This window comes from Periophthalmus magnuspinnatus, chromosome 3 (genome assembly GCF_009829125.3).
Source record: "Periophthalmus magnuspinnatus isolate fPerMag1 chromosome 3, fPerMag1.2.pri, whole genome shotgun sequence".
NCBI classification, from domain to species: Eukaryota; Metazoa; Chordata; class Actinopteri; order Gobiiformes; family Gobiidae; genus Periophthalmus; species Periophthalmus magnuspinnatus.
Genome location: NC_047128.1, coordinates 18,312,176 through 18,323,835, shown reverse-complemented (window position 1 = coordinate 18,323,835; position 11,660 = coordinate 18,312,176). Strand labels below are relative to the sequence as shown.

Here is an 11,660-nt window from a genome sequence, read left to right as displayed (position 1 = left end):
AGAAATTGTGCTCAATTTGCTGCACCCACATCTTAGCACTGTATTGATCTTATGTCAATCCAAATATTCTTTGTGAAAGTGACGAAGCTGGCTGAAGGGCACAGGCCTGCGAGACATTTTTTCTTTGTAGGGATTTTAACCTCCAGGATCTACTTTCTGCATTGTCCTTTTTAAAATACAGACCTTTTAAAAAACAGAATTTCAGTTTTAACACTTATCCCAGTCTGTATTATATACACACACACCAAATCTGCAAAAAGAGAACATTTAAATAATGCAAGTGACATCATTTCAAAGAAGGCTATACATTTCACTAGCCATTTTCAGTGAATTTTGATCAACATTGTTATACTCCATGGTAATTTGAGCAATTTCATAGTTACTTGATTAAAACACAAAAGGAGCTGCCAGCGCTGAGAAAGCATCTGGCACTACATCGGCCTACAACTACCAATTACTGACTGAGCGATCGAGGCAAAAGACTCAAATCCATCCTTAGAATTTGTAATAAGGTATAGTGTTTCCATTATAGCATCTGTCAATGTTCGTGTATGTATGTATTAAGCAGCTGTTGGTATGAGAACAGGCCGAGTCCCGGGAGTCTCGCGGTCCAATGAGCAGAGGCCACCCGCACATGTGATGCAAACCCTAATGCATTGGTGCATCACAAATGAAAAGATGGACGCGTTATTGATGTTAACATGTCGAGTTGCTGAGTAAAGACCTGTGTGGTGCTTGGATCTGATTGGCTGTTGAGTCGACAAAGGAATGACACAACCACTAAATGCATTCACTTATTTTATTCATAAGATGGAGTCTTTTTTTTTTTTTTACATCTTATGCACAGCAGATACAGAGACGAACATGTTCTAAACCACAAAATAAATTCCTTCATACTAACCAAACCTGCAGTTAAAGGCCATCCCCAAAGCAGCCCTTCTGTTTGGAGTTCACCTTCACATTCTCAAGATTGGAGAGCAATCTCATTTTAGCAGACTGGCACAAGCCACGTTCTGAATACTTTTGACAAATACCCACTTCCCCTTTAAACAAATTGCACTTTTTCTTCTTTAAAACTACTTTAAACAGGATTATAGTTTCAAAATAACACCAAAAACACAAGAGACGACTAAACATCCAAAACTTATACAGGCTCCATATTTAGTTGCACCAAAATGCATAAATATACATTACGCAAAAGTACAAATATTTCTTTTGCTCAAATAATGACAGACACTGATATGGTCAGAAAGGACTGGGATTGTCAGAACGTAGAGATGCATTCACAATAGTCCATGCAAGATAAGCCATTTACACAACAGCCTAGCTTTCACAGAGCCAAGTTCGACAGAAAAAACACAACTTAATATTTGCTGTCTACGGATAAAGAGGCAACACAAACACAAGGGAAATTAGGATCACACACACAACTCTGCGTTCTAAGTTCATGCCAAAACGTCTAACATGCAAAGACTGAACACTTCTAAACCTCCCGCACACTCGGAGGGGAGCCATGATCACAGGCTGTAGCGTCACCTTCCATGGTTTAGTGTAGGAGAACGAGGTTTCCGAAGGGCCAAGACGGTACCGCAATAGTTGCCAAGGAAAAGCTCAAGATTGTGGACAGTAAAGAAGCACTCCGCTCCCCTCGGGTGCGGGGAGGACATAAATACTGGTTCTAATGCACATCTGTCCATTAAATAAACCTGATTAAATTAACGATGAACTCAGCAAACCTCACTTCAGCTGGACAAAGGTGTGGTTCCCAGAGACCTGTGGAGAAAAGCAGACCCGTTTTTACTTTTAGAAGTGTGAGGATACAAAAGACAACTAAGACTGCACAACATACCCATACCATTGGATTTTAAAACAGGGGCACTTGTAACTTATCTAGTGGAGGGTCCGCCACTCGCTATGGAGGCATTACTTTGCCACGTTCCATAATATGGCATTACATGTGTTTTACTGCCAATGTGTGTACACACTCACGCCGAGTTTTTCAACTTAAATAATGCTTTGGTAAAGATTCACACAATTTCACTACTAGGGTCCGGTGTTAGAGCACCATTGACTAGCAGAGGGAATTACTATAGGCAAAAAAAATTAAAAATAAGCTACAGACCCCAACATGCTAACACACTGTATTAGTAATGAACACAATTTGATGGCAGAAATGCTCAGAATGAGTCAGCTGATGATTAGTGGACAGTTTTTCCAGGACTGTTGCGTCATAGGTGGAAAACACTGCTCTAAGTGAAAGTGTGTTTAGTGACACTCAGGGGAAAGCACCTAGTACACAGGATTACACAGTGAATGAAGGTATGTTTTTGATGAAAGTTAAATTAGTCAATTTTGCATAATAGGCGTCCTTTAACAGCATGTATTCTTTTTACTGTGAGCAAGCTCACCTATCCACAGATCTGACCTGACGGCACCTCCTGCTTGTCAACATTAGAGATAGGCAAGTATAATGTCACACTGTGGAACATTCCAGGAAAAGCAAATATGACGAGGTGGTGGAACCTTCACTAGATAAGTTACACAATGCACCTTTAACATCACACATTCAGATTTACTTCTATTTGTTCACTTTTCAGAATATCCAAAGTGCCCATTGTCCCCATATTGTGCAGCCTTTGCCAAAACCACACTGCTTTGTTCCATCCTTTACCACAAATGACGCCATGCCCAAACTAAACACCAAATATGAACTGCCTGAGGGTTGTGATGATGCATACAAACTGAAAACGGATGGCCTCAGACAATGCTGCACATTGGGAAAGGGGAGTGAAGATGAGGGAAATAAACTAAAAATGTACTGTTGGACCAAAGGTTACTCACTAAATATCTAACAAAACTGCCGGGACTTCCATCCAGGCTGGGAAGTCTCAGATGGAGTGGGGTACCAGCGCATCTAAAGAGACACAAACACAGTGATGATACACACTCCCTCTCTCTGGGTTCATACAGTGAGAATGGACTGAAGCCATGGGAATGTGGGCCAGAGCTGCTCAGAACAATGTGGTAATTAGGAACCATGGAACTCGACAGCGCAGAGTCTGTTCTTGTACCAGGGACCATCCAAACACAGCTAACTACATAACTGCATACACTGCTCTCCAAATCTAATGACATGGGGCACAGGGGAAGGACACGGTGGAAGGAGCCATGTACTGACTGGATCTCTCCACACATCTCAATAAAAGCCCTCCCTAAAGTGGTGCCAGCTTCTGCCCCCTCACAGCATGCACAGGTTGGCACCTTGTGAGGGCCAAAGGGCACTTTCTCCAGGCACATCGCTCACATTCCTGAGCTGGTGCGCCCATGGCCTTGCATCACACACGGAAGTCTGTTCTGAACTCCACACGACCCAATGAGGAATACTTTCCATTGTTATCATTAGCAACTCACACTACTGCTAGTCTAATGCTAGATAAACAAGAACCAACAGTGTAGGATTAATCACGATGAAATACTACATATATTCTACAAAAGTGTTTTATTTAGTCCCCTTATAACTGACACTCAAAGACTTGTAATCAGTCAAAGAACAAATCAACTCAAGCTTCAGAAATGTAAAGACAACCTCAATAGTCATGGCTATTAAATTACAGCATTTACCTCCAAGGATCTCATGATGGCAACATAAATTCTTATAGGAGCGGAGGGAGTAGGGCCCAAACTGTCTGCCATAGTAACGAAGAGTTTGCGCCATAGCCAGGTAGTGAGCAGTGGAGACATTTGGGCCACTCTGTACTACAGTCAGGTCTCAGATGCATGCAGTAGATGCTCTGAACATGGTTTAGTGAAAACATGCCTGTACACTACATTAGACAGGACCTGTGTGGTTACTCACCTGGGCGTGGAGGGCCGCTGCAGCTGCCGCTGCCGCAGGGTAAGTGAAGGCAGCGTGGGGCAGACCCGGGGTCAGCTCAGTGGTGTACAGGGGGTATGGGGTCCAGGCATCAGGGGAGGCTGGGATCAAGGCTGCCCCTGTCAGGTCATCTGTGGACGCACCAGGAAACTCAACTTAACTCCTCTACACTAAACAGTGAATCCATATATCAGTACTGACTGTCTTTTTCAAACAGACTTTGCATATACAGGATATATGATGTTACTGAGAGTCAAAGACACTGCCTTCACCCTGATCATGAGCAGAGCTGTTCAAGTCAGGACACATGCAGGTGAAGGGTGAGTTAGTCCTTCATTGGTTAGACACATTTGATAGAGTACACTTAAGAGTAAAGCCCAATAGTCCTGCACTGCAGGGTGCGGTGGAGAGCCTATGAGGTGCAGCAGTACACTTACATGGGTCCCGTGCAATGAAGTGTGCTCCTAGAGCGGGGTGGATATTTGTGGGGTTCGGTGTGGCCATCAGCTTACTCTTTGCCATCTTCGTGTTGGCTTTAGCAAACTCTAAGCGCAGGGTCTGGGGGCTTTCGGGGTCAAAGCGGATTCCCTGGGGGAGAGACGAGGGGAGCGGGGACACACATGTAAGGGACGTGGGCTCAGTAAACTGTCACTTCTGCTCACTCGGCCTGCTCTCCTGGACCACGCTCAGTACTCAGGTCATTCACCGCAGCCCTCTGCTCACAGGGCGGTGTACACGGAGAGTACTACAGCACCGTGTGGAGTTCCAGAAAGAGGGCCAATAGCCAGTAGTGCCTACTACTAGCACAAATGTACATGGTCAAATGATCAATAATCCAAGTTAAAGCTTCCACAATATGATTTGCCCTTGTGTGCAGGACCTGGCCGTGGTACTGAGCAGTGGCGTACCCGAGGAGGAGGAGAGCAGGCGAAGTGAAAGTGGAGTCGATGTGGTTAAACCCTGTGTCTGTGCCCTAAGCGCTGTGCCCACATGCAGGTGAGTCTGTGTGTGTCTGTGTGTGACTGCCACTGTGGCTGAAGGCTAGTGTTAGATATTGTGACAACATAAGACTTTCACTACTCGACATGTGGCCAGTAACACTACACTTGTGCCTACAGAAGGAGGAACGACGAAGCAGTGATATGCAACATAAGGAAAGCTAGACCAGACTAAGAAGGGAAGTGGACCAATGTCAAAGTAAACTACCGTAAGTCTACGGGACTCTGGCCTCTTTCCAAAAAAGGCCCTGTCATTGAATTATAAGAGACACAAGGGGTTGGGCTTTTAGTCTTAGTAACAGATTTGTTTGTATTCCCAGTTATTCAGGATAAGCAGATGTTAGCGTACAGAGACATGTTCAACATCACAGCATTACATCTATTTGGATAGCGCAAGTATGTGCTTACATTCAGTGCGTTTTTAGCCGCCTCCGCTCCAGAGCGACAGTCAAAAGTGACAAACCCGACAGGCTGCAACACAGAGCACACAGTCTAGCAGAGTATAGCACAGCCCCGCCCCTGACCCCACGCAACAGTTTACCCTTCATTTCACTTAACTCTGCTACGATCATTTCATGTTCAATTATTTGTTCAACACAACTGAGGTCAATTGAATTTAAGTTTTTTTTTTTTTACAAAAGCTGATATGTACTTCAATGCAGATTTTATAATTGTCGTTTTGATTTGAACTTAAAAATGTTTTAAATGCCATCTTAAAGAGTCTTGCCTTTATAAAACTAGCACATAAACATTCTTATGACTGCTCCAACAATTTAAAAATGACATAATGAGGCTACAGCAGATAATATGAAAGCAGTCCATGTTTATACATTTGAGATTTCAGTTTTATTGTGCATGCCTATCGTATCAAGTAATTGCCCATTTCCTTCAGGGAGACTAGAAGATACTTCTTCATGCTCAAGTGTGATGCAGACTCACCTGTTTTGATGTTAGCTTGATCAGTGACCCTTCGTACCCCTGTGGAGAGACAGCAGTCATCAGGAACAGTCACATGCAGCCTGTCAGGCATGAGCGCAGACACACAAATGAGGCCTGCTCCTACTCAAGATCAAACAATCATTTAATGCTCACTTTTATTCATCTAATGCTCCATTGAAATGTTCTCAAAATCGTTAGGAACAAGGCCAAACTGTAAGCGTTAAAAATGCTATAACATTTGGCAGACACTTGTATAGGTACTAAAACCAAACTCAAAACTAGATGCTCATTCGAATTTGTTTAATACTGGGTATTGCTTTTTTGACAGCCCTAGAATAAATTATATCTTGAATAGAAAAACAGCAACAACTCAATTCTTGACAAAGGCAAAATTACTCAACTAGAGAAAAGCTAGCGATGAATGAAAACAAATGAGAAAGGCTTCCAAATATAGGCGCAGTGAACAGAAAACAGGACTTTGAGCACCGCATTCCTTACATGGGGAGTTTAGAGTGTGCTTCTGATAGATGGTCTCTTCTCTTAATCCTGATTTACAGTCATGGAAATTTAAACAGCCTCCATCGACCCAAAGAATCCTTTGGAGTGACTTAAGCCAGATTTAGCCCGTCAGTGGAGAGAGGGAGAACACATCAGACACCACTACCATATACACATCACGGCTTACAGCAACTTTACCTTTAGTTGCACTTTGCGGCACTAAAGTTATCCTCTCCAGTATTTACAACAGCGGAACAATGAAGCGTGTGATTACAAAAACACTGTACTTAAGTTCTGTAATCTGACGGCCAAATGTGTATCAATTGTTAAAGGTCAAAGGCATTCTATTGCTGTATTGCATTTTCTCCATTGTAGGAAAGAAAAAGGTGCCCTTATCTGTCCTGAAATAACATTCACTTACACAAATATAGTTGTAACAGGAAGCCTGGACCTCGTTCAGTCCTGGTCTGATCCAGGTATTACGGTTGTCAAAAGTATCGAAAATCAGATACTCATGTGAGCAAGTACCGGTACCAAATAAGTCACACTCACAGGATTAATCTTTTCTGAATAGCTTTAGAATTATCTTGAGCCGTATCAGAATACAAGACCAAATGACGACTGTTTGATTACACAGATACAAGGCCATAGGTTAAAGAAAAAGTACTATGGTTTCTTGTTGAAATCACATTCTATTGTCCAAATATTGTTTCTTTATTATAGCATTGGAATCGCTATTGAGTAACAAGTCTATTCCTTAGTGTTGTCACAGTATAATTTCAAACCATTTCGATACTACCAGGTATAGTGATGTGGTCTGTGTCCACTGCTCCAGTTCACTCCAATGTTCCATTTTAAAACTTGCTAACAGAGAAGCTAGATGCACATCTCCATGCTGTGCTCTCCTTGCAGATACATGTGTGGGGAGCCGTGCAAAGGAGGAGAGCTGCCGGACCAGCTGAGAGCTTGGCCCATCTCGAGCTACTCATTTACACATTCCTGCAGCTCATCCATGTGCGAGCGAACCCACTTCACTTTGGTTAGTTAGTCCACAGAGGGAGGTGTGTTTATGGAATTGAAGAGTGGGAACAATGCGCTGGCCTCATTTTCATATATGCTAATACACCCATTGTACATTCAGTGGGAACAGGGCTGACAGCTCATCGTGCTGCACTTTCAAATGGTTCTTTGGCTCATAGCGGAATTAAAGGTGGGAGAGATTTTAAATAAATATGGCAGCAGTTTTGGCAATATACAGACTGTAAATAAAAAAGCCTGGAACTTGTAGCATAATTTTCCAGACAAGTTTATGATTTAGTACAGATTTTTTGCAATGAAGCCTCAAGTCCTTCTCATTTACCCTCTTGAGGTTGTATTTAAGAGTGATTCATGCATGTTTGACTAATCTTCATTCTCCTGTATTCAAGATGTCATTGCTCTGATTCACCCACATTTTCACCGTTTCTCTGGTACAAATTTTTTTAAAATCCACAATGTGCAGCTATTAATTGTAGGGTCTGATAACTGCGCAGCGCTTTGTTGGGATGATGTCAGCTCCCATTGCGCACTGCAGTTTAATGCGGAAGTCAGCCGACTTGTAATATTGATCCAAAATTATTTGAGTAAAAGAAACAATTTAAAATGTCCAAGTTATAACAATGATCCACGGGTGTCATAGATTATAAATAAGTAGACTGGTCTAAAAATTAAAATGTTGATAATATTGAAGCATTAATTTTTGTCAATATGACCCACCTCTGACAATATCCCATAATGAGTTGTACAGTTACCTTAAAGGGTCTGAAGAGAAGATATAGTTCCCTTGGTTTAATGTCCACGGGAAGCCCACTGACAAATAGTGTCCGGACCTACAGGAAAAAGACAAAATCATTTACAAACATTGGAGAAACAAATCTGAATTGCTACTTTAAAAAAAAAAAAAAGAAAAAAAGAAAAGAAAAAACTTAAAATGATATTCATCTGTACAAACCGACAGTAAACACTTTACTAAACTACAAGTTATTCTGAAGTGTAAGGATGTACACTTGAGATGAACGATTTGTGTTTTTTTTTACACACAAAATTACATTAATCACATTTCAGAACATGTTTGTTAACCTTGTAGTTTAGCTCTATACAGCTTTTATGCAGAATCAAATTGAATATTTTGTTGTTTGTGAAGGAAATTATGGTACTTCAAAAACTGTAGCCTTTGATTTGCCATTTGTGCTCATTCAAATTGGGATTAATCTTGCAGTCCTATAGAGTGATGCTATATTGAACTGGGGCCTATAGTTGAGCGTGGCAGGAGAGGCCGGAGCAGCACAGCAAGACGCCAGTTCCTTCCTTTAATGGAGCCACAGACCGGGCTTCACACTGCTCCTACAGAGTTCCTCAGGCCGACAAGAGCATCCTCCACAGAGCAATGTGGAGAGGCAGGAGCTTTAGGATGTCATCATATGAAAATTATTTTGGAAGACAATTTTCCGTAACACCACCACCACTTTTCACACAGTCTAATAGAGCATTTAATTATTGCAGCTTCATTTTAATTTAACAGGCACATTATAACTTTGCTGGTGCAGGGTCCACCACCTGCTTGTCCCCATGGAAATATTTTGTCAGGAATGTTCCACAATATATATGACTGAACATGTCAAACTTGCATTTATGAAATTAGAGGCGTTTTTTCCGAAAAAAAAAAAAAAATTATAATAAATCTATATATTGAATAACGGGCACTCATACTGTGAGTGGGCTTGCCTCTCCACAGATTTGACCTGTAACAGTCTAGTTGAATCACCTGCTTGTGTACATGGAGATGGATATATTCATTTGATAACACCACCTAATCATTTACTTTTTGGAAGAGATGTACAGTAGATTGAAATTACATATTTTGGCTTCCATAAACCTCAGTTTCCTTTTGAGTTTGTATAGCTACATTGTGACCTGTACAATCACGATTAAACCCATCCAGTCGTAGAATAACCTTGGCCCTCCCTACTGCAGACTTCACATGATCTGACACAGGGTTAACAGTTACAAGTGCGTGGGCTGGTCTCCATCGTGTCTCATTTGGGCTAAGATGGGAAATGACCACATAGCTTTGTCCCATCACAATGCACCGGAGCAGCAGACAAAAGGCCCCCGCGGCCCCCTAACTCTCCTTGTGAGGAGCCACTTAGAGCAGAACACTGTGGTACAAAGACGAGGAGAAGTCAAGGCAAACACTCATTTGCTTCATTAGCACTCTATTCACACTATTGTGCTTGGATGTAGTAGATTTAAAGTCCGGCAGGACTTCAGCATTTGTTTGGTGTCAATTGAATCTTTGAATGACGCAATGTGTTGTTGTTTGTTCTGTCAGCGCAAAGAGACTGCGTCACATCTGATCAGAGGCCTCCAAAGGCCCTAATCACTATATAGACAAACATATGCTTAGTATACAAATATTTGAGACGGTTTAATAGGCCATTTGGTTTGTAGAATGCAGGACAATACTTACGGCTCATGCATCCCATTTTTTCCCTTTTATATTAAAATGTATAGGCCTAAAATTAAAGTGCACACATTTTGACAAAACAGATGCTAAACATGGGCTGCATTATGTACATGGCTATTGTGGAAACTAAAACATACAAATCAGGGGCAATTTGACTCATCACCCCTTCATTTAAAAAAATATCAAGGTTATGGCAAATATTTAAAAGTATAACTCATATAAAAGTTATCATTTTATTTCACCTAAACATGTGTATTGCCTTCAGGTCTGTACATTTTTTTAATTTTGCATTTTAAAAAAACTTTTATGTTTTAGGACATCTGCATAGACAATGGAAATAATGCATGCCATTATTTGCTTAAATTCCTTATCGTTTTAAGTTTTTATAGCCTATCAGACCCATTTTAAATAGTGCTACAGGTCGTGCCCAAAGACAAATAAGCCAAGAAAAAATCATTACAAAAGCTTCACGTGCCCAATTAATTTAAGCCTGGTTTCTGGCTCCCTGTGCTCTGAGTGTGCCCTTCTCCTCCGCACTTGTTTTACGCACTCGCCCTACATCCTCCACTCCTCGCTGCCTGTTCCAGGACCAGTGTGTGTGGTCCGAGCAGGTCCTGGGCAGTGAAGTGCACACTCACCTCCTCTTCGATGGTCACATTGTTGTTGGCTTCGTCCTTCAGACTCATGTTGACCCGGGCTTGAGATGCGTCCGCCGCGCTGAGGAGTAAGCTTCTGGTGGTGGAGTGAGAGGTGCCCCAAGTGCGAGTGCAGCTGTTGTACGAGTCCTGGTGGCGTTTGAACTTCACTAGAGACGAGGTGGCAAGGTGAGGGCGTGAGGACGGCGCGCTGTCTGAACACTTCTTGCCAGAACTTGGAATCGGAGTTGGAGAGGTGGCGGTGGAAGTAGGACTGCGGGAGAGAATCATTCACGAAGAAAAGTTGGAAAAAGCAGCGCCGAAAGTAAAGGTGAGACCGGGTGTGAGTGCTCCGTGTGCGAGGTGCGAGAGGGGGAAGAGAAGTGTGTGTGCCGAGCCCAGTCCGTCACATGTAGCCTGCAGCTTGTGCCCTCAGCTGTGCACGGAGCAGGAAGGGAAGCACACTGAACTTTAGTGATTGGAGCGCGGCTGTGTGTGAGTGGGAGACCCCCGCCTCCACCTCTCGCCACCACCTCCCGCCACTGCCCTCCCTCTCTTCAATTAGCTCATCAATTATGAGCCGCGCGAGCCCAATCAGCCGCATTGGCGTCAGCTGCAGCCTGAGAGGAGCGCACGAGGCCGCAGCGTGGCCTTCCCTTTAAGACCGGAGCGCTTTACGTCTTTTATAACATGGCCTATGACTCACGTATCAGGGATGATTTTAATAGTCAAAAAAGTGTAGTATTAAATTATTATGCAAAAAGGGAAAACATAAAAATGAAACATAAACATTGCGGTTTAGTTTTATGATGTTGCAATATACGACAATGTGTAATACCTCAGTGCTCCAGATTTGATCCATAGTAACAGAACTGAAAAAGAGCAACGAAACATCTTCACGCCTACAACTTTTTGTCCAGGTCAGAGATTTGATTTTTTTTATTTTACTAAATATACCACAATGTTTTATTACTATTTTCCAATAGATAGATACGCCTACAAGGAGAATTCATAAATTATCATGAAAATAACCTACTTTATAAATTATACTTTTTTCTTTTTTTCTTTTTTTCTGATAGCCTTAATTCTAAACCTTATGACACATGTGTATGAACATGAGCTGAGTCCATATTCTTTTGTGTTGTAGTGGTACCTCTTGTGTTCTGGAGCAGAGCCAGTGACCAGTGCTTCCTCCCTGCACTCTCAAAGGC

The 11,660-nt window shown here is 42.2% G+C and overlaps 1 protein-coding gene across 2 annotated transcripts; it reads right to left on the bottom strand.

Moving 5' to 3' along the window:
• Positions 1-782: 782 nt before the first annotated feature.
• On the bottom strand, positions 783-10,996 carry rbpms2a (RNA binding protein, mRNA processing factor 2a). 2 transcript variants are annotated; one of them, XM_033988147.2, is made up of 8 exons: positions 10,453-10,989; positions 8,100-8,177; positions 5,812-5,850; positions 5,281-5,343; positions 4,312-4,462; positions 3,857-4,005; positions 2,842-2,914; positions 809-1,773 (listed from the first exon to the last, which is right to left on the bottom strand). In XM_033988147.2, the coding sequence occupies exons 1-7, from the start codon at positions 10,738-10,740 to the stop codon at positions 2,849-2,851; spliced, it is 834 nt and encodes a 277-aa protein (XP_033844038.1). In that variant the 5' UTR covers positions 10,741-10,989; the 3' UTR covers positions 809-1,773; positions 2,842-2,848. The 2 variants fall into 2 exon arrangements, with proteins under 2 accessions (XP_033844047.1, XP_033844038.1); XM_033988156.2 differs by lacking the exon at positions 2,842-2,914 and having other exon boundaries at positions 783-1,773; positions 10,453-10,996.
• Between the last annotated feature and the right edge of the window lie 664 nt (positions 10,997-11,660).

What these genes read in the sequence shown, in the direction of transcription:
- rbpms2a (XM_033988147.2), bottom strand. Translation starts at nt 10,740, where the DNA reads ATGATTCTCTCCCGCAGTCCTACTTCCACCGCCACCTCTCCAACTCCG. An exon ending in TCAAGCTAACATCAAAACAG is followed by an intron (nt 5,344 to 5,811) that starts GTGAGTCTGCAT and finishes TCTGTGTTGCAG; the next exon opens with CCTGTCGGGTTTGTCACTTT. An exon ending in CTTCATTGCACGGGACCCAT is followed by an intron (nt 4,006 to 4,311) that starts GTAAGTGTACTG and finishes GTGCGTCCACAG; the next exon opens with ATGACCTGACAGGGGCAGCC.